The 23492-nt window shown below is 35.5% G+C and overlaps 1 protein-coding gene and 1 pseudogene across 2 annotated transcripts; both read left to right on the forward strand.

Annotated features, from left to right (window-relative positions):
• Positions 1 to 1491: 1491 nt before the first annotated feature.
• Positions 1492 to 13083, forward strand: LOC143620363 (protein NO VEIN-like). The gene is made up of 12 exons (XM_077092070.1): positions 1492 to 2020; positions 2716 to 3053; positions 3526 to 4159; positions 4356 to 4445; positions 4560 to 4728; positions 5218 to 6746; positions 7363 to 7575; positions 7668 to 9833; positions 9940 to 10052; positions 10837 to 11233; positions 11324 to 11641; positions 11726 to 13083. Exons 1-12 carry the CDS (start codon positions 1571 to 1573, stop codon positions 13034 to 13036), a joined length of 7728 nt encoding a protein of 2575 aa, XP_076948185.1. The 5' UTR covers positions 1492 to 1570; the 3' UTR covers positions 13037 to 13083.
• A 1549-nt stretch (positions 13084 to 14632) lies between these two features.
• On the forward strand, positions 14633 to 21574 carry LOC143620364 (beta-galactosidase 9-like; annotated as a pseudogene). Its single transcript, XR_013151325.1, has 19 exons — positions 14633 to 14925; positions 15886 to 15981; positions 16049 to 16161; positions 16242 to 16308; positions 16411 to 16503; positions 16578 to 16721; positions 17151 to 17239; positions 17342 to 17446; positions 17573 to 17660; positions 17847 to 17968; positions 18323 to 18490; positions 18658 to 18890; positions 19053 to 19168; positions 19270 to 19367; positions 19554 to 19664; positions 19880 to 19990; positions 20111 to 20319; positions 20386 to 20725; positions 21232 to 21574. The product of XR_013151325.1 is annotated as a beta-galactosidase 9-like (transcript).
• Positions 21575 to 23492: the final 1918 nt, after the last annotated feature.

Raw genomic sequence — 23492 nt, forward strand, 5'->3', positions numbered from 1 at the left:
TTTTCTCGTTTCACAAAAGGGGAGAAACAAATTGGTGTTTTTAGGCGAGCCCGTTCGGTTGGATAAATTGGTCACTAACATTAAAGCCCTTGATTTTCTTTGGGTAAAACATAAATCGAATACAACATGTTGAATACTTTAGTTTGTCTTGGAAAATTTGGAATGTATTTTGTTTAACCATATGTATTGTATGTCATCATGAGTTAATGTCTGGTCATGTCACAAACTAGGGAGAATATTCACAATGATGTTTATGTTTTAATCATTTTACAAAATTATATTTGACATGCAATTCATTAAACAAGATAAACTTGATTTTATCACTTTCCTTTTCCACGCTCATCGATTGCTACTACGAATGCCGGCATCTTATAATCATAACAAACTAAACTGATACCAACCATATTTCCATTGACTCCCATCACAATGCACTAGTAATTCCCTTAGTTAATTTTTAAAAACACTCACAAAGTTTTTTAAATTAAAAATAAAGTACGAAAAAATGTGTTTATAAAGACTTCGTTATTGGTGACCCAAGGCTGGGTTGGGCCTATTATAACAACAACAAAATAATTATAAATTCAATTTATATGCACAACTAGATCGTGCTACCGACCCAAGTCACAACTTCTTGCCAAATGTCACTAGCATAGTGGCTTATTTTAATGTTTTTTCTTTAATTAATATAAACAATTAGTTTTTCATATGTTTTAATTTTTATTTAATAACTTATCTTAATAAAACTTTGAAAACAAATATAAAAACAATATCTTGTTTAGTGTTTTTATGAACATTTCGATATAAGATTAATAAAAAACGGAGTATTATAAAAAAATATGTTTTTTAATATGATTTCGTAAGGTGGTGGTGGTTGTTTTTTTTAACTTGTAAATAATTATAAGGTTCAAAATGAAATTTAAATGATCATTCTTATATTTAAAATAATTTCGTTTGAAAATAAATATTTTTATTATCTATAATAATTTTTATAGGATAAATTAAAAGCTAAATTGTCTATATCGTTATGGTACTCAGTAAGTCTCACAAATAACAAAATTATGGTAAGATATGAGGAGGGTAAAATATATACAGCCTTACCTCTATCTCGTATGAATAAAAAGATGCTACTTCCAATGAGACCCTCAGCTCGATAGTAGTTTTGCATCAAGCGTTGGACATAAGACACATAACACTCAACCAACGAGACACCAGTTGATTGGTGTATGTGCCCTTGTCGTTCGGACATCAACGCCACCACATGATGCATAATTAACCTTCCGCCACTTTTGACGTTATTTTCACGAAATTTGTAAAATAATGTCAAAATTAGTGCAATTTCATTCTTGCTCACCCGATGACTCACACATGTATATATATATTAGATGTGCGTAACACAAGAAGGATGTAATAGAAGATTCAATTAGGTTGGGCTGTGAACGAGGTTAAAAGTTAATGCTTAAGTTAAGTCATCAACATATTTTAACAAACCCCCAATTAGGGCAGAGCATAACCATAACCATAAACATAAAACTTAAACCCTTCTCCCGGGGTTTTTCCACACGCAGCCTTCATGTACGGACAACCACCGCGCTTCAACCGTGGCGGCGGCGGCCGTGGCCAGCCTCCACCGCAACAACAACCACTCTTCAACCCTAATTACCACCTCAACAACAACACCTATTACCACCAACCTCCAAACTTCCCAATCCCCTTCCCTAATTACCAGAATTTTAATTTACCTATTCCAAACCCTAACTTTCGTCCGCAAAGCCCTGGGTTTGATGTTCGTGGTCAGGTGTCCAATACCAGAGGGATGATGCAGGTGAATGGAACTGTTGAGAAGATTGATAGAGCGGTTGTGAAGGCGCGGCGTGAGCTTATTGCTGCGGGCGAAAACGTTTCGGCGTTGAAGGTGTCGCAGGTGGTGCTTGTCCTGCTTCAAGCGGATTCGTGGGACTCGTTGGGGGTTCAGATGCAGCAGGTGCCGTCTCTGTATCGGCTTATGCTGATTGAAGGGAAGGTAATAACATACATTTACATTGTTATTATTATTATTATTGTTATTGTTACTGTTATTGTTATTGTTATTGTGATTGTTATTAAGTGGACCTCTTAAACTTTGTATCGTAATCTGATTGCCGATTACGATACAGAGTTTTTAGTGTGCGACTCAGTTGACGATAAAAGCCTAAATAACTTTAAAATTATCCATTTTGAGCTTACTGCCCTGTTTAACTTATGCTCTGCTAGTAATGATTTGTCCAGTGTTGTAAGCATGGTTAGGCACTTGTCAGGTGGCGGGCCGGTGGGGTACCGACTAACAATTAGTAGGGATTATTCGGGTATTCAGATTGGAGATATTTATATGTAAATTTTGCAAATTGTATGTGTGTGTGTGTATATATATATATATTTGCAGAAATTACATATAAAAGTTGACATAGTATAGTTCAAACATAAACATAAGAAATCAATGAGAAAAAAAGTCAACCTTTAACATATTAGTTCACAGATCAGGTCGGGAACTCGGTTAACAGGTTAAAACCAAGGTCCATTTTGGGGCGAGTTTGACCGATTACTGATTTGTTGGTCTGATTAGGTGAGATCGCATTGGTAGCGTACCATTTAGCGATTAATCACCGATTGAGCGGCGCTTAATTGCGATTATAACAACACTGGATCTGCCATATCTGATTTTTTAAGTTATTCTTTCAGATAAATGCATTCATTAATTGTTTTGTTGGAGTATGGAAGATTACCACATTATCTGATTTGGAGACAGCAATCTGCAAGAATGAGGGAGTTCAGCAGTTTGAAGAGCTTGAGTTGGGACCTCTCCTTAGACATCCTCTTGTAAATCATTATTTTTGTGTGAGTTCTGATTCAACTGGAGTTTTTAGAATATCCAGCCAAGAGATACTTAATTTTCTTGTAGAGTTTATGGATACTCATAAAGGGGAAGAAGTGAAAGCTGATGAATTATTGGATTTTATTGCTGAAAAGCGATCAGTTGATAGTAAGGAGAAGCTTCATGTTCGTATCCAAAGTTTGGGGTATGGTTTTCAAGTTTTGTGTAGTCATTCATGCATTAAAATTTAGACACCTTGATAATGGTAGTCTGCGTATTATCTTCTGATTTCAATATATCATGTTACAAAACTGAACCTATGTCTTCTTTGCTATTAATTCTGTCATCATTTTATAGTGCTTTTCATAACATTGAAATCAGTTTTTAATTTCTTTTACAACTGTTTTTTAGTACAATAGTTTAGAAACAGGAAGCACCAACATTAACTTAAAAAACAACCATATTTTCTTTTCACCTAAGGGTTCAACTGAACAAGTATTTTCTGTAGTTAGTTATAAAACATTTCAATATATTTTTTTAACCACATGTAAGACGGTATAATTTGGAGCTTAAAAAAGTTGTGTGTTTTTATTTATTTATATCGTACCTCGATTTTGTTGGATACAGTTTCCAAGAGAATATTGCTCTACACTAAACAGACATTTTTTTTGTTTTAGGTTACATATTTCTCTTATTCTAAAAGCAAGGCCAATGGAAAATTCTACAATAAAAAAATATCTCTCGGCTTCCGTAAAGAAAAATAACAAACGCCCTTTATTTACATCACAGAAAAAGCAGCTAGATGAAACTTTCAGTGTCATATCTGAACGCATGAAGTCATTTTCTCTCGAGCGTGGCAAACACATACGATTTCAATCATCAAGTTCAGAAGACGATGACAATGATATTGATAGTGATGATGAGGATGAAACTTGTTTGACTAGTCAAAGCAAAAACTCCTCTCAAGATGCTAAGGATTCTGATCGAGTTAGCAGTTGTCCATATCCTTCTGCAACTGAAGAGAAGACACGGCTAGGAATTATAAATGACAAGGGAGACACAACTTGCAATGAAGGTGTAAATAAATCAAATAAAAAAAGAAAATCGGATGCAACAGACTGCACATCTTATGCTAGCTGTAAATTCCCTAAAAGAGATGGTATTAGAAAGGGCTCTGTGGGTATTAAGCTTAATAAGAAGCGTAGAGATTCTGTGGAATTGAAAAAGAAACATGTGTCACTGGACTATGATTCTATGATGGCATTCATTGCATTGTGGAAGGATGCATGCAAAAGGAAAAATGTTTGTGAGGTTTGTTTATATCTGTTTCATTGATCAGTTGAACCCATATAAGTAGATATTACGAATTTGACCTAATCTATAAAATTACACTTTAAAACCAAATATTTTGCAATAATACAAGATATGCTAATGTTTGGTTAGTTTTTATTTTCAATTTCCAGTTATTTATATACCTAACATCATATTCTGTTGATACTCATGGTAGGTCCTGATGCAGTTAATCAAGTTCTACAAAGTCAAATTCCCTAAAGAATTATACAAATCTTATCCTTTTATTGGATTGATTAATGTTGCGGTTAGTCTATCATAACTATATCATCACATCTTAATTCTTATGTTTTCCATGGAAGCTAAGAAAAATCTACAATATATAGAAAGAAGATTGGTGACTAAACTTAATTATTTTCAGATAAGATCTATTAAACAAGGAATGTGGGATAGCATGTATGATACATTTCAAACATGTGAACAACAAGAACTGGTAACGGATTCTGAGGGTCATGCTGCAAATGTAACCATTCATACTGAACAAGTTGATAGTCTGCTTGTCGCTAAGCCTGTTCTGAAACAACAGTGTGGTGAGTGTTCTAACGTTTTGACTAATGCTTGATTGAACCCACACTTGAGATATGCAGTTTAAGATTGTTTTGTTTTACCAGTTCAACCGTTTTACGGAATAGACTTCATATACCATATGATTAGCCAATTATATTCATGCCATACTTTTAGAGGTGGTAAATTGGAGGGCGGTTTGGGTTGGTCACAAACTCTTTTCTGTCCTATAATTCTTATAAATTTTATCTTTGTATTGAATATGATTACAAAAATTATGCTATTAATATATTGGTCGAAGCTATTTGAATCAAGTGTTTTAGGAGGTTGTATGCATTTGTATACACTTTGGGCGAATTTTTTTAACCCCTACCATTTTGGCTTTTATGAAATTTAACCATTTGACTAGTTGGAGATAATATATAAACTAAAATCTATTTGTTTACTTTTTAGTGATTGTCTGATTGTTAATTCTCACATTTTAACCCTTTCTGTTTGCTATTACGCACATGCAGAAGTCAGTCATGAAGACATCTTGAAGAAAGTTTCTGAATTTCTCAAAGATAATCATGATGCCATGGGTGATGACAGCACCTCTCTTGGTAAAAATGCGATCTTTCTTAGAAATCTTTACAAATGTGAGGCATGGCTCACTCAGCAGTTTGCTGTTGAAAACTTTGAGTCTTTTGGATATGGTGATTTTCTTACGTTTCTCGAAAGAAACATTTCTGCATTACCTTCTTCATGCCAGAAGTACTTTGTGGCTGATGGGCCCCACAATAAGTCTTCTGTTAATGCTTGCATGTCTCGTGAGTTATTAGACCTGCTAGTAGCACAAGCATCACTTAACTTATCAGAAAATGATAATATAACTACTCAGGATGTCGTGGAGTTGCTGGCACGCCAATTCCCTTTAATACCCTTCAAGATGGAAAAAGAAGGTTCTTTGAAAACCCTTGAAGATATTGTGAAGGCTAACAAAGGCAATCCAGTAGCTAAAAGTATACTATTTTCAGCTGCTTTATTGTCACATCCAAATGTAAACAGTTCTTCAGAAACACATATTTCTTCTAAAAATGCAGTTGAAGTCTTACTTAGTGCTCCGATGTTGACTGATTTAAATAAATGGTCACATTGGGATGTTTTATTTGCACCTTCTCTTGGCCCTCTTTCCATATGGTTATTAAATCAAACAAACACAAAGGATCTGCTTTGTTTGGTGACTAGGAGTGGGAGTGTGATACGCATTGATCAAACCGCCACAGTGGATTCGTTTTTAGAAGCTTCTATTCGAGGGTCTTCTTTTCAAACTGCAGTAAAGTTGCTTTCTCTCTTTGCATTCTATGGTGGTGAAAAGAACGTTCCCTCATCTCTTTTAAAATGCCATGTGGAGAAAGCCTTTAAAGTCATAGTCAATGATGATTTATCTAAAGACAAAAGTCAACTCAATTGTGGGATATCCAGAGCTTCAGTTTTTTTTTTAGAATGTCTGGCTCATCTACCAAAAGAATTTCACTGCTTTACCACTGATTTGTTGCTTTCAGGATTTCAGTCCATTGTTAAAGAAGCTCCTTTATCCGTTTTAAGCCAATGCAGAAACACCGAAGACCGTCTAATGCTTCATGAAATAGGGTTTTCTCTTGGTATAATGGAGTGGATTGATGATTACAATACCTTTTCTTTTACCGAATCCAGTAAGTCAACTGATTTTGTTCAAGAAAAGGTAACTTCAACCAGCTTTTCACATTTAAAAAAGAAAGAGATATTATCAACCAAGGATCATGACGTGGAAAAAGAGGAATGCAAAGTAGTCAGTTTGATTGAGCGAAATGTGGGTTTCAAACAGAATTTAGCTATAAGTATTAATGAAGACGAATCAACTATGATAATTGAGCGTATTAGGCGAGAAGAATTTGGGCTGGATTCAAATATTTCAGCTAAAGAGGATAGCATTCTGAAGAAACAGCATGCTCGTTTGGGTAGAGCACTGCATTGTCTATCTCAAGAGTTATATTCTCAGGACTCACATTTTTTACTTGAACTTGTAAGTGTATCTTTTTCATGCTTCATTATTTTCAACTATTTGGGATCACACACACACACATACGTGTGTTTGTGTTTGTGTATAGGCCAACTAAGTGTATAGGCCAACCAAGTATTTTAGAATTTACATTAAGGCTACCTAACTAGTTAAATGATTTTAGAGGTCAACCAGGCACAGCTTTGTTTTTGTTTATGCTAAAAAGACTAGCTGGAAAGTTTTTAAATGACAAAATGCCTTTAATTGAAGGCATTCGTCACATTTAGAGTTGTAAAAGTGACAAAAGTGCTTCTAAATCAACTCAAAAGGATCAGTTTTAGATTGATTGTCAAAACTTCTATTGAGTAGATTCACATGTAATTTGTCATTTTGTATCTATAGAAGGGACAAAAGCTTTAAGTTTGAGGGGCACTTTGGGCAATTTTCTAGCAAATTTTTGGCCTAAGTACGCATTAACAAAAGTACGAAACCGAAATTCATACTTGGTTGGTCTTAATGAGAACTTTTGAAAACTCTGGTGGCCTATGTACAAGTTATCTCTTTTCTTATGCTGATGATCTTTTTCTCTTTCTTCATGCTTATTTTATGACATGCAACACTTTTTTTCTTCTGTCTTTAGGTTCAAAATGCTGATGACAACGTGTACCCATGTGATGTGGAGCCTACTCTGACCTTTATTCTTCAAGAAGAAGGTGTTGTAGTCTTGAATAATGAGCAGGGATTTTCTGTTGAAAACATTAAAGCACTTTGTGATGTTGGCAATTCAACAAAGAAGAAACCTAGTGCTGGATATATTGGTAAAAAGGGCATTGGCTTCAAATCAGTGTTTCGGGTATAGTTGTTATTTTCTCTAACTGCTTGATATGTGTTTCATTTATTCTTGCATCTTGATTTAATTAATTTATTTATTTGTTTTACTTCTAGGTTACTGATGCTCCTGAAATCCATTCTAATGGATTCCATATCAAGTTTGACATAAGTGATGGTCAGATTGGTTTTGTTTTGCCAACAGTAGTTCCACCTTGTGATGTTAAGCTGTTCAGCAAGTTGGTATCTATGGATAACGATCCTACGGGCGAGAAACTTTGGAATACATGCATCGTTCTTCCTTTCAGATCTAACAAACATGAATCTTTTTCTGTCGAGAATCTTATTTCCATGTTTTCTGATCTCCATCCATCTTTACTGTTATTTCTTCACCGTCTTGAATGTATCAAGTTCAGAAATCTTATAAATGATTCATTCATTACAATGAGGAAGGAAGTTGTTGGGGACGATATTGTGAGTATTTCTCTCGGCAAAGAGAAAATGACATGGTTTGTTAAATCTTGTAAATTACAAGCTAATCATATTCGTCATGATGTTCAAACAACCGAGATATCAATGGCACTCATGTTAGAAGATTTAAATAATGGAAATTACATCCCAAAGCTGGAACACCAACCAGTTTTTGCTTTTCTTCCTTTAAGAAATTATGGTTTAAAATTCATAATTCAAGCTGATTTTGTTCTTCCTTCATCACGTGAGGAAGTTGATGGAGATAGTCCATGGAACCAATGGTTGCTATCTGAGTTTCCAAATTTGTTTGTTAATGCTGAGTTGCCTTTTTGTAATCTTCCTTGTTTTAAGGAGAATCCCGCGAAAGGTATTTCGGTCTATATGAGTTTTGTTCCTCTTGGAGGTGAGGTGCACGGGTTCTTTTCTTGCCTTCCACGCATGATTATTTCCAAGTTGCGAATGTCTAACTGTTTGCTTCTAGAAGGTGACAACAATGAGTGGGTCCCACCATGTAAAGTATTAAGAAACTGGACCGAACAAACCCGTTCTTTGTTGCCTGAGAATTTGATAAAAGAGCACCTTGGTGTCGGGTATTTGAACAAGGATACAGTTTTAACAGATTCATTGTCACATGCTTTAGGGATCGAGGAGTGTGGGCCCAAAGTTCTTATTCAGGTTATGACATCTTTATGTCGAGCTGGTTCTCTGAAGTCAATGGGCTTCAATTGGCTATCCTCTTGTCTAAATGCATTGTATTTGATGTTGATTAATGAAACCCAGTCTGATTATATAAGTTCGCTTGCTGAATTGCCATTTATACCCCTCTTGGATGGTACCTATGCAGCAATTGGTGATGGTGCAATATGGTTACATACCGATAACCATGGTCTTGAGGCTTTTGGTAATTTGTATCCCACACTTCGAGTTGTCAATCCCTCACTTTTCACTGATTGTTCTGTTGAAAATGTAACCCATATGCTTTATAAAGTTGGGGTACAACGGTTGTCTGCACATGAAGTTTTAAAAGTGCACATTTTACCGGCCATTTCTAATGAAAAAGTTGAAAACTTGGAATTGATGATCGAGTATCTTTCTTTTGTAATGTTTCATCTAGAATCATCTTGCCCTGAGTGTGCGTTAGAAAAAGAACACATACTCTTAGAGCTGCATAACAATGCTTTTATTTCCACAAATCACGGGTACAAACGGCTTGCTGATGTGTCAATTCATTTCAGTAAAAAATTCGGTAATCCGGTTGATATGAGCAAATTGATTAATGGCACTGATATGAAATGGTTTGAGATTGACATCGGTTATTTAAATCATCCGGTTTACAAATCGGAAACTCTGAAATGGAGAAAATTTTTGCAGGAGCTAGGAGTGACTGATTTTGTAAAAATTTGTAAAGTTGAAAAGCATATTTCAGACAACCCTCATGCGGTTCTTAAGACCATGATGTTAGATGATGATTGCATATCTTCAGGATCTGCTATCATCAAAGATTTTGATTCTCAAGAGTTAAGGGATTTGTTGTCTCATGTTTCTTCAAATGGTGATAGGGTAAAGGGTAAGTACCTTTTAGAGGTACTTGATACATTATGGGATGAAGTTTTTGTTGATAAGATTATGGGCTTTTGCAACATTAATGGACAAAATAAGCCTTTTAAGTCTTCTGTAATAAGAATCCTTAATAGTGGTCAATGGTTGGCTTCTAGCATTGATGATAAACTTCATTTTCCTAAAGATTTGTTTCATAACCATGAACCTGTGCATGCGGTTCTTGGTGACAGTGCACCTTATGCTATTCCAAAGGTCAGTAATTTTTGGTTTTTTTTGTTTTTTTTTGCAATTGTATTACTTCATTGAACTATTATCATGGACTAACAAACTTCTATGTACTTGTATTTGATGTTATTAGGTTAAGAATGTGAAGTTATTAAATGATATCGGCTTGAAGAATACAGTCACTCTTGAGGATGCTTTGTCAGTTCTGGAAGTTTGGAGAAGATCTGAGAAACCTTTTCGGGCCAGGTATTGCTAATTTATTTCTTCTAGAGTATTTTATTTTGTGTGTGTGTGTATAGGGTGAAAACATCTTACTTCAATTTGTTGTTAGATATGTGTGCATACATTTTAGAGGATTGGAATAAATACTATGTATTTCACTGTGAGGCAATCACCTAATTTATTGACGATAAACCTAAACTTGAAATCTAAATCAATCTTAATTTTGGTAAATGGTAACAAATAAATGAAGAATTTCTAATACAATTAATATTCTAATAACATTATTTGCTACAATTAATCTATATTCTCCTCTTGTGAAATGCGAATGGAGTGAAAAAGTATACGATAGGGATTGTTTTTTTTTTACATACGAAAAAATGTGCAGGTTTGGTGAGATGGTTTATAATGTATTATTTTATACATGTTTAGCGTGATATATATGATTTCCAAAAAATGTATTATTACACTAAGAATTTATCTTTTTCAGTGAAATGGTTTAGAAGGTTTTATGCCCAAAAACCCTTTGGGTAACTTTTGACTTTGTTTGTTAAGCTACTTTTTTTGGTTTTTACTCGTTAAATATACAACATAACCCGAGTCTACCCATTCATAAGTACATGGGTTCATCATTCCCTAAACATTTTTTTTACTTTGTCACTTTGTGTTTGTGTGCCATTTATATAAGGTTACCATATCCGTGTCAGATTTTTTCATTTTAAAACCATAGCATTCTTTATTTGGCTACAAGTTCATTTACTGTGGTGTATTGGATATTTATAAGTTTATTTTTGTGATCTCCTCTTACCAGCATATCACAAATGTCCAAGTTCTACAAATACATATGGAACGAGATGAGCAACTCGAAACAGAAAATAATGGAGAACTTGCATTCTCAAGATTTCATCTTTGTTCCTTACTCATTTAACTCCACACATGAAGTTGCATCTGGTTCATTTTTATCTCCCAATGAAGTATACTGGCATGATTCTACTGGTTCAATGGAACAAACAAGGTCAACCTTTCCTCAGTTTAACCGACACATGACTCACCATTCTTTCAGCAAGATGTTATGCAATGTTTATCCTGGCCTTCATTATTTCTTTGTGAAAGAGTTTGGAGTTGCTGAGAATCCCCCTCTTCTAAACTATCTTCAGTCTTTGCTACAGCTATCAACTACAAGTTTACCATCACAAGCAGCGAAAACAGTGAGTACTAAAATTTACCATCACATTTAATCTGTTAGCAATAAACTACAACTTACTGTTTTCATAATTTATTTGTTTAATGCATCTAAGGTTTTTCAAGTTTTTCAAAAATGGAGTGATGGATTGGACTCAGGGTTACTGAGTTCTGATGACATGGACTGCTTGAAGAAAAATATGGAGGAAAAGGAAATGAGGATTCTTCCAACTGTGCAAGATAAATGGGTTTCTTTGCATCAATCATTTGGGCTCATATGTTGGTGTGATGATGAAGAGCTAAAAAAGGAATTCGAGTATTTAAGTAATGTTGACTTTTTGTTTTTTGGGGAGCTTGATACTAAAGAAAAGCAAATACTCGAGGATAAGGTTTCTGTGTTATTTCAGAGACTGGGAATCCCTTCTCTTTCTGAGGTAGTCTCTCTCTCTCTCTCTCTCTCTCTCTCTAATGCACATACACACTCTCTCATATTTGTTGATAAAAAACTGTTTCTGCAGGTTGTGACACGCGAAGCAATATACTACGGTCCCACAGATAGAAGTTTCAAAGCTTCACTAGTTAGTTGGGCTCTCCCTTATGCACAACGCTACATTTATAATATTCATCCAAATGAATATTCTGAGTTCAAGCTCTCCGGATTCAAAACCTTAAATTGTCTGAAAATTGTTGTGGTTGAGAAACTGTTCTATAAAAATATTATCAAAAAGTTTGGCATCGAATCTAATAAAAGGTACGAGTGCAGTTGTCTTCTGCAGGACAACATTCTGTATGCAACTCGTGAATCTGATACTCACTCGTTATACATGGAGCTTTCTCGTTTTCTAGTTTCTGGAATTCCAGAATTGCCCTTGGCAAATTTCCTTCACATGATTACAACAATGGCAGAATCAGGCTCCACAGAGGTACAGATGGAATTGTTCATTACAAATAGCCAAAAGTTACTAAAGCTCCCGAGTGAAGAATCTCAGTGGTCAATAATATCAACGTCAGCACCGGAAGAGGATAAGGATACGCCAGCCACAAGCTCTGGTTTCTCATTGGATGATTCATATCCTCCAAAACCTAGTACCTCAAAGAAGTTTGGAACTAACTCGAGCTGGCCACCTGTCAATTGGAATACCGCACCCGGGTTTGAATATGCAGTAAAAACAAGGGCATTCACTGGTCCAACGAGACAGGATGCTACTGAAGGATTTATCGAGATGGATGCTGACTGGACCATTGAAGAAAATCTAGCCTCAACAATACCTTCAGTGATATTGGAAGAACATGAAGCGGTTATAGACCAATCGAACCCCATAACCAATATGAATGCTGACTTTAAAAGTCAACCAGATCATGCAAAGAACATGGTTTCTTCATATATGAATGCTTCTAAACCGTGCACGAGTGCATCTAATCTAATTGAAAATGATCAGCTGCATGTAGGTACGGTCACCCCACAACAGGTCATAACCGGACGGACAGGAGAATTTGTGGCTTTCAAATATTTTTCATCAAAAAGTGGGGAGAAATGTGTGAAATGGGTGAATGAGGTTAAAGAATCAGGGCTACCGTATGATATTGTTGTTGAAGGTAAGGGTAAGAAGGAATACATTGAGGTTAAATCAACCTCAAATGCAAGAAAAGACTGGTTTGTTGTAACTGTAAGAGAGTGGCAGTTTGCTGTTGAGAAAGGTGATTTGTTTAGCATTGCACGCGTTGTTTTATCAGAGGGGAAATCAGCTCAGATTACGACTTATAGAAATCCAGTGAAGTTATGCCAGTCGGGTAACCTTCAGTTGGCTATTTTGTCATCAAAGCAGTAAAGCGTTTATAGTCTCGGAAGTCTTGGTCTGTTGTATATGTAGGCAGATTTTTTATTGTTTAGGGTTACAAACTTTACCAATACTTGATGAAATTTTGTAGATGAACATTTTGCTTAGTATTTTATCTCTAATGTTTTACCGTAAGATTAGATGTACTGGTGAGTTTGAATGATAACTGTTGTGGAAGGTAAAATGATCTATTGAAAATATATTTATGATATACAATGTTACCAGTGTATATATATATCAATCAATATAGGAGAGAAGAACTAACGGTCTTACCTAGTGGGCTATAATCCTATATGTAAGAGAGGAGAAAAAAAGATCTTTATTTGAGCACACAGTGACGCATTATATCTTGTGGAAAGGACGATTGGGGTTGAAAAAAAGCTCATTCACAGTCGGAGATGCTGTTTCCGACACTAAATCAGCGATTGAACTCATTTTGGGGATGACAATTTAGGGCTATTCACGAACCGAGCCGAACCGAACGTAGATTTGCTCATACTCGCTTTGATTTAGAAGCGAGCCAAACCGAGCGGATTGAATTTTATGTAACAAACAATATTTTTATGCTTGAACTTGGTTTGGTTTGAAACCGAGCTGCTTGGTTTGGCTTGGTTTCGTACAAAGTTTTTAATTATAAATTTCTAAAAATAAAAATGTCATTAGATTAAGACTTCCAACCTAAAATGTCTAAGACTCATATTTAACAAGAAAACATATATAAAACGAGCAGCTAGAGTTTAAATTTGAACTTTAAAAAATACTTTATTTTTGGGGGTGTTTGGGATTGCTTATTTTCACCAATTTATAACTTATAAACTTTTTGAAAAATATTAAGGTGTTTGGGATTGCTTATATTGTGAGAGTAAAAGTTCCATAAGTTACACTTTTGTGTAGTTACTGTACGCTAATGTCTTAACGTACGGTAGGTACGCGAGACGCTCAAAGACAAAAAACAAAGGCAAAAACCTAAAACGCCCAGAAAACTTAAACGCTCAAAGACAAAAACGGTCTTCGTGAAAAAAGTGAAAAATTGATCGATTAACCATCCAAAACTGTTTTTTTCGGAGAACAACTGATTGATTGGATATGTATTGACGATTCCGAGATGTTTGGATGTGATTTCATGGATCGATTCGTGAAAAAATGGATTCGCGTACGTTAATGTATGTTAAGGATTAGTGTATTTCTTTTCACCATATATATATATACATAAAAAATAATAAATAAAAAGTAATTCAAGCAAAAACAAATTGAACCGAATCAAGTGAGGCTTTGCTTGTGCTTGGTTTGTTTTCAAACCGGACCGAGCCGAGCTGCTCATTTCTAAACTGATCCGAAATCGAACGAGCATTTTTCGAACGAGTTGTGAGCAGTTTGGACAGCTGTGCATGACGTAAGCCAATTGGTAAATTGAAGATTTCGTGTTTAATATTTGTAATATAATAAAAGAAAAGGGATGTAAGTGAAACCTGGTGACGTTGTTCACCGATACGAGAAACACGTCACCGAATTCTTTGCTTCCAAGGCTTTATTATTATTATTATTATTATTATTATTATTATTATTATTATTATTATTATTATTATTCACTTTGGTAGTGACGATCCAACTAAACGATGGAACTGTGATGCAATAAACAATTACAATTACAATTACGATACGCTCATAATCAATCTGCAAAACAGTAAACTAACATTAACATGCAGCAGCAGAACACAATTCTAATTTGGCTGGCTACGGCGTTGTTGATTGTAACTGCCGCCGCCGGCAACTACTTCATTCCGTTCAACGTCAGTTATGATCACAGAGCACTTATACTTGACGGTCAACGGAGAATGCTTATTTCCGCTGGAATTCATTATCCTCGAGGCACACCTGAGGTTTAATTATTTATTATTCAATTTTACTATATATTATTAACATTAACAATTGAATTCTGCTACATACTTAATTAGGAATTTGGGGGGGGGGGGGGGGTAGTGTACAGTGTACACTAGTCAGTCTAGCTAATTATTAATTAATTGTATTGTTTATTTCTATCCACCATTTAATTAATTAATGCCACATTTAATGGAGGGAAAAGCCCCCAAATGTCCGTTTTGACCACTTGAGCCTTATAAAATCTCCATGGATTTCTAAAATTCCCTATATGTCCACTCCAAACTGGTCGGACCTGCCCCGTTTGTTTTGTCGGCTCACGGTTGTAAAAATTTGGTCGAATTGACTAAATTTGAGTGTGATCTGACCAAATTTGTTTGTGAGAACCGACGTAATTTGTATTTATGTAATATTATGTAATTTTAAACATTTTAATATAAGAATATAAAGTTATAAAAATAAAAAAAACTTTTATAATAAATTATAATGTTATAATAGAATATAACAAGACAACATTTTCCATGTATGTTTCTTGTAGTCCAATCTCAATACTTTTACCTAGGGTTGGAAAAATATATAATCAGGTATTGGGTTGGCCCATTTACCAAGCAGGTCGGGTTCGATATGACCTGTTTAATTAAACGGCCGTGTTCGGGTTAACATGTCGATCCATTGACCCAGTTAACCCAATTTTTACAACCCACCAACGGATTAACTTGGTTACAACTGATCACTACCCGCCAAGCCTTTTGTCACGTTTAGATTAATAGGTTAAACGAATTAACTTGTTTAGATTAATATGTTAAACGGATTGTGTTCGGGTTACATATTTTAAGTGTGCGTGGGCTAGGGTTGAAATTATTGACACTATGGGTCATGTTCGGGTTGAACAGTTCAACCCGCCAACCCGAAATCCATCAATCCAACACTATTGACACCCCTACTGTTTTACCTGATCTCAGATGTGGCCTGATTTGATTACCAAGAGCAAGGAAGGCGGGGCTGATGTTATTCAAACTTATGTATTCTGGGGTGGCCATGAGCCAGTTAGACAACAGGTAACATCACTGTCTTTGCTAATGGATTTCTTAAAAGTGTTTTAATTTCCCTGCTTTTTTTGTTTAGTATAATTTTGAAGGAAGATTTGATCTTGTGAAGTTTGTAAAGTTAGTGGGAGCTAACGGGCTTTATCTTCATCTCCGAATAGGTCCATATGTTTGTGCAGAGTGGAACTTTGGGTCTCAACTTTTCCCCTATCTAGATTTGTTTCCAGTTATGGAACTAATCAAAAACTAATACAAAGGTCATGATATTGCAGGGGTTTCCCAGTTTGGCTTCGTGATATTCCTGGAATTGTGTTCCGTACAGACAATGAACCATTCAAGGTACAACTTGACTAGATTTTTATGTAGATATTTTGCAAGTATATTATTATTTCTTTGTGTTAGATATTATGATTGATAATGGTCATAACTTTCTTATTTCAGGAAGAGATGAAGCGTTTTGTAAAAAAAATAGTATATATGATGCGAGAGGAATCTCTCTTTTCTTGGCAAGGTGGCCCAATCATCATGTTGCAGGTTTTATTTTAAGTTTATTTTGATCAGTAATTTTTTATGTTATTAGATTTTGTTGACTGGATTTGCTGTATCAGATTGAAAATGAGTATGGAAATATTGAAGGATCTTATGGGCAAAAAGGAAAAGAGTATGTAAAATGGGCTGCAAATATGGCTGTCGGACTTGGAGCAGGTGTACCATGGGTTATGTGCAGGCAAACTGATGCTCCTGAAAACATTGTACCTTCCTTACTCTGTTTACTATGCATTCACAAATCACAAGTGGCAATTTTGACCCATTTACTTGTGATTGATGGGTCGATTCTGCTATGTTTCATGTCTAATGGTAAAAGTCAAACAGGTTGAAAATCACTGAAATTTATAACATTTGTAATCATATTTAACACACTATTTATGTATAAAAAAAGTTAATAATTTTGGACAGAAAGTGCATCGGGTCAACCCACGTGACCAATACAAATTTGACCCTTTTTGACTGGAACCAACCTGTTTGGACGGGCCACCTCTATTCAAACAGCAACCTAATTTGACAATCTTGTTTTGTTTGGACGCGGGTTTTTAATAATTAAATGTCTCGGTTTGGTATCTAAATGGAATATCTATTTGTTTGGCATCTAAATGTCTTGGAATTCCCCGTCTTTCCTGCAGATAGATTCTTGTAATGCATACTATTGTGATGGTTTTAAACCTAACTCCAACAAGAAACCAGTACTGTGGACCGAAAATTGGGATGGATGGTATGCATATTTTTATTTACTTCCTCAAACTTTAAACACTTAAAGCTTAGGAGTATAATGTGCTTAATACATATCAACTCATTTTATGTGTTTATTGACAAGGTATGCAAGTTGGGGAGGAAGACTGCCCCATAGGCCTGTGGAGGACCTTGCATTTGCAGTTGCTCGGTTTTATCAACGCGAGGAAGCTTTCAGAATTATTATATGGTATGCTAAGCCACTCTTAACTGCCTTTCTACAAAAGATAATTCTTTTTAGTTATTTATTTGTTTGCAACATACAAGTTTGTTAAGAGTTATTGATCAATAAGGTATTGTCTTCTTTATGAATCAGTTTTTTGGGGGGACTAATTTTGGACGGAGTTCTGGAGGCCCTAATTACATCACTAGTTATGACTATGATGCTCCAATTGATGAATATGGTATGATCAAAATGTGTGTGTGTGTGTGCGTGCGTGCGTGCGCGCGTGTCTGTGTATGTACGAACTGCAACTTCTATTCACACTTTTGTAAATCCATGCAAAATTTAAAATTGAGATCAGAATTACAAATTTAGTGCGTCAATGTCTCCCTACTGCTAACCTTGACAATCATTATAATCTGATTAGGTCTTCTAAGTCAGCCTAAATGGGGGCATCTAAAGGATCTGCATGCTGCTATAAAGCTTTGTGAGCCTGCACTAGTTTCTGCTGACTCAGCTCAATATATAAAATTAGGAGCTATGCAAGAGGTTTGTTCAAGTCTTTAGCTTTAACATTGTTAAGCATGTATTGGTTCTACTACAAGTTGCAATTTCGACCCATTTACTTGTGAATGGGCCAATAACTCAATATGGGTAATGTTTTACTTCTAAATGGTCAAATGTGTAAAATCACAAAAGTTCCTTTTTAACAAAACAAGTGGTTGAAAAGTCACACAAAGTTCTTTTTTAGTGCAGAAAGCCTCTTAAATCATTCCTTTGAAAAAAATTACGTTGTTACTGAAATATTAAAGCATTTTTATTCATATTTGACACTTTTATTTGTAGTTTTTAATAGTTTTAAGTAGCCATAAAAACAAATTCTGAACATTTTTTTTGGCTCAGGCACATGTGTACGGTGGTGTTAACATGAGTATTTGTTTGGCATTTCTTGCAAACATTGATGAACATAAGACGAGCACTGTACAATTTCTAGGTCGATCATACAGTTTGCCACCATGGTCTGTGAGTATACTACCAGACTGCAAGAACACTGTATTCAACACTGCAAAGGTTTGATTATTCTAATTATGCATTTCTACACAAGCTTTCATTCCTTCGTTTTACTTCTATTATCTTCTGGTAGCTAATAGTGGGGTTGTTTGGATATGAGGGTACGGGTTTGATAGTATTTTTGTCTGTTTGATTTAAGTGTGATTTCTTTTTAAATTATGGAGCAGGTTGGGGCACAAACCTCCATTAAAAAGGTGGATTTTGAGGCCATGTCGTCTGCAAAAGTTTCTGATCCTGAGCACTTAATAATTAAGACAGAACTACCCCTTATTTCTAAATCATGGATGACACGTAAGGAGCCAATTGGTGCTTGGGGTGATGATAATTTCACTGTTCAAGGCCTCCTCGAGCACCTAAATGTGACAAAAGACCAAACAGATTATTTATGGTATATCACCAGGTAACATCCCCCACCCCCCGCTCACGGACTCCCACCCAACTTATTTTGTTTTTTTTTCCAAGAAGTCTTCTTTGTATGATCATTTTGTATATACTTGCTTAGTTTCACTCTTAGGGAAATTCAAAATTTGATTTTTTACAATTATTATTCACTGAATTGCAGAGTATATGTTTCTGATGAGGACATTACATTCTGGAAAGAAAATTCAGTTACTCCATCACTTAAAATCGATAGCATGCGTGATGTTGTCCGCATCTTCATCAATGGGGAACTTACTGGTAGTTATTTATTGTTGTTTGATTTGTAAATCATGTCATTACCAACTTATGGAAATCAAATCTAGCCCTAATGTGTCGTTACATGTGTATTGAACATAAAGGAAGTGCAAGAGGCAAATGGGTCAATGTCGTTCAAAAGGTTGAACTTAAGCAAGGATACAATGATGTCATGTTATTATCACAGACAGTTGGTTTGCAGGTAATTAAAAATTGCACAATATTTAATTCATTAATTATTTTATAACAATACAATAGTGGGAAAAAAAGGTGCTTTTGGGTCACAACCCAATCACCTGTTTGGACCCGTCAATTTTGCCAACTCTGATCTCTAGCTCTATATAATTCAAATTTAACATACTTTGTCCTGATGTTGTAAACTCTTCAGAACTATGGTGCCTTTCTTGAGAAAGATGGAGCTGGATTTAAGGGTCAGATAACTCTAACAGGATTTAAGAACGGGGATGTTGATCTCACACATTCACCATGGACCTATCAGGTACTTAATTACTTCTCAAATATTAGGTTTAAAGATGTATTTTGTGTTGGTCAGAGTCAGAGTATGGAAATTGTCTTTTTAAATACAATGTGATATTTTCAACTTTCAAATATTAGCTTCAAAATTGTTTGGATTTTTTTCTTTCTATTTTTACATCTATTGTGGTCAAAGATTATGCTTTATAAACCAAACTGACATCATTTTTTTCCCCACAGATTGGGCTTAAAGGTGAATTCCAAAAACTATATGCTAATGACGATGATGAAAGTTTGGGTTGGACTAATTTGACAGATGACAAAGTCCCATCAATCCTTTCATGGTACAAGGTAAAGTTAATCTGCAGATGGATTTATTTCAATCTTTGTCTATTAAGTTTATTTTGCTCATTTCTGGAAAAGATGAACGAATGTTATTGTTATTATTGTTGTTTTTTTGGTTGATGTCAGACCCATTTTGATTCCCCAGGCGGTAAAGATCCAGTGGTTGTTGATATGAGCAGTATGGGTAAAGGTCAAGCTTGGGTCAACGGACATCATATAGGAAGATACTGGACTCTTGTTGCTCCAAAAGATGGATGTCAAGAACCTTGTGATTATCGTGGAACGTATAGTTCAGGCAAATGCCAAACCAATTGTGGCAAACCTACTCAGATTTGGTAAGTATTCTTTTAAAAGATTTCTGATAAAAGTTGGAAGTCTAATATTGATTTTGATAAAAACAGGTACCATGTACCAAGATCATGGTTAAAGCCATCAGACAATCTACTTGTTGTATTTGAGGAGACCGGAGGAAATCCATTTGAAATTTCTGTCAAGACTGTATCTGTTGAAACTGTCTGTGCTCACGTGTCAGAGGATTATTATCCACCCGTTAATACGTGGGCCCACGTCAACGGGAAACTTATTGCAGGTCAGAGAAAACCCGTGATTGAACTGCAGTGTGAAGATGGTTATTCGATTGCATCCATAGAGTTCGCTAGTTATGGAACCCCTCAAGGCAGTTGTCAATCATTCTCCACAGGCAACTGCCATGCTCCATCTTCATCTTCCATCTTATCCAAGGTAATGACACACACATATTAGAATGAATCATGTGCACTATATTTATTAGCTGTTATTGGATAGGGTTGGGCTAAATAGTAACGGGATATCTGGATTGGGATAAATGACAAAACTTAAACAACCATTATTTGTTATTTGGTTTGGACCGAATTCAGGTTTTGTGAATCTGAATAAACCTAATTATCAATTCAGTCTGTTTAAAACCAAACTGAACAACCTTATTTGTAATTCAATTCGGTTTTAACCGGTTTCTTCGATTTGGTTCATTTTCTGGTTTAATCGGTTCCAAACCGAATAATGAACACCCTTAATGCGTAGGAAGTCGGTTAATCAGTTAGTATTCAGCATGGTTGTTGTTTGACCTAATTATCAAGTAACATATGGGCTGTGGGGTATAGGCCGTTTACTTATCAACTAGTCGATTCAGGTCACGTTTGAACTATTAACCAAAAGAAACAGGTTAAGAAAAGTGATTACGGAATGAAAGCTTCATGAATTATTAACAGGCGTGTGAAGGAAGAAACAGGTGCAAAGTAGAAGTCTCTAATTCTGTATTTGGAGACCCATGCCCCAGGACTTTAAAAACCTTGGCTGTTAAGGCAACATGCAAATCATCTTCATCTTCATCACCCGGGTTATCAGAAATATGAGACCAAGAAACAAGACAGGTTGCAGTCTTTGATGGTTCAAAATTTCAACTATGGTGTCATGTATCCTTTGATCATGTAGTGAGTGTTGTACATATAGTAATAATCATAAAGCTTTTAACGATAAATGTGTGTTGGTCAAACATGTTCCCTCTTCTTTCCTGTTATTTCTCTATAGACTATAAATCCTATTTTGCAACAGATTAAAACGGGTAATTTTGTTATGAATTAAGTTGACTGAAATATTATTACATCGAAGAGGAATATGAAAATAACCAAAATGTATCGGCATATTATGAATCTCCAAATCGATTTTATCAAAATAAATTAGATTACTATTGTACCGACATCTCTGGTATCGTACTAAACATAGCAGTTACGTATAGAGTTGATCAAAAAAACCGGTTCCTGGACCCGAACCGGTTCCTACCCGTTTTTGGTAGGAACCGGACCCTATCTGATTCAACCCGATGATCCGTGACCGATTCTTGCGTTTCTGAGTGGGGGCGGGTAGGAACCGGAACCGGTTCCATCCGGAACCGGTTAGGAACCGGTTCTAGCCGTTGGATCGATTAAGCCGTTGGAAATCGTTTTTTTGGCCGTTTTTTGACCGTTGGGGTCAAAAATAGCCGTTTTTTGGCTCCCCCAAGCACCCCACTACTAGTATAAATAGGTATTTGGTGTCATGGGTTCATCACAACACTCAAAACGCAAACCCGAACGCAAAAAAATACAAAAAAACGTTATTACAACGTTTTGAGTTCTCTAATCTCTTGTTTTCTCTTCTTCTATATTCATATTTGTTGTTATAGCTGCCTCACAATCAATGACTTATCGACTTTTCTTGAAGTTTTTAAAACATCAACTACGAAACTATCGGGAACGTATTATCCGACAAGTCCCTTGGTTCTTTCGGAGTTATTTTTAATGGTTAACAATCTTAAAGAATTTGAAAATAAAAGTCCAATGTTTTCAAACATCATATTACCAATGAAGTTTAAATTAAAAAAATACTTTCTTGAATTGCCACCGGTTTTTACTTGCGCCGCCGCTTTAAACCCAATGTTAAATGTTACGGGGGTTGAATGTGTGATAGACGAAATTTTTTCAGCCTTAGATATGCATGAAATTGACCCAAACTTTTCAACAGAGGCAAAAAATTATTTTAACTTGAATTTTAAATTTATGTATGACTTTTATTTAAATAAATTTGGGTCAAACATACACATGCCTATGCCGGGGGGTTCTTCATCAAGTTCAAGTGCTACTAGAGTACGAGATCCCATGATTAGCCTTATGAACACCGTTCGCAACGTAACGGCTAAAAAACAAAGGGGTAACACCCCTTCAAGCGAACTAGGAAAGTATAGTGCAAATGATTACTCTACCGGTTTATCCGAAGAGGAATATGGCACTTTTGATGTTTTGGCTTGGTGGAAGGTAAAGGAAACCGAGTTTCCGATTCTTGCCACCATGGCCCGTGATTTACTAACCGTCCAAGCTTCTACGGTAGCTTCGGAATCCGCTTTTTCTCTTAGTGGCAGGGTAATATCGGTGAGAAGAACAAGACTAAATTCGGAGTCGGTGGAGATGTGCATTTGCTTAAAGGATCACTTGGACTCAATCGATCGTATTCAACACGTAACCACTCTCGAAGATGAAACACCACTTGATGTTCGAGTGCACGACGAAAAAGAAGGCATTTCTACAAGTAATTCCGAGGAAGAAGTCGCCGCTCAATAATTACGACGAACAAGAAGGCTTTTCTAGAAATAATATGTCACAACTTTATATTTATAAGTTTAATGTTTTGTTAGTTTGTTTTTGAAGATTTTAAAACATGTAACCTTTTTTTTTTGAACTTCTTAAAGTAAATAAAATGAATTTTATGTTAATTGTTTTGTTTATTTTTCATGCTATACAAATACGAATCGTAGTTTAGAATCCAAATCGTAAACGAAAAACGAAAAAAAAAATAAAAAATTTTACACTGTAACCGGAGTGTAGGAACCGGTTTAGGAACCGGTAAGAACCGGTTAGATAGGTTAGGGGTCCGAGGGTGGGAGAACCGGTTCGGTTCCCTAACCGGTTCGAGCCTGGAACCGGTTTAAAAGGGGGTT

The sequence above is a fragment of the Bidens hawaiensis genome, unplaced genomic scaffold (assembly GCF_021521415.1).
Source record: "Bidens hawaiensis isolate Kalapana, Puna unplaced genomic scaffold, B.hawaiensis_p1.1 tig00002553_1, whole genome shotgun sequence".
NCBI lineage: Eukaryota > Viridiplantae > Streptophyta > Magnoliopsida > Asterales > Asteraceae > Bidens > Bidens hawaiensis.

Coding starts and splice junctions, on each gene's coding strand:
- LOC143620363 (XM_077092070.1), top strand. CDS start 1,571: ATGTACGGACAACCACCGCGCTTCAACCGTGGCGGCGGCGGCCGTGGC. Junction 4,446..4,559: donor TTGGATTGATTAATGTTGCG/GTTAGTCTATCA, acceptor AATTATTTTCAG/ATAAGATCTATTAAACAAGG. Junction 11,234..11,323: donor CATCACAAGCAGCGAAAACA/GTGAGTACTAAA, acceptor AATGCATCTAAG/GTTTTTCAAGTTTTTCAAAA.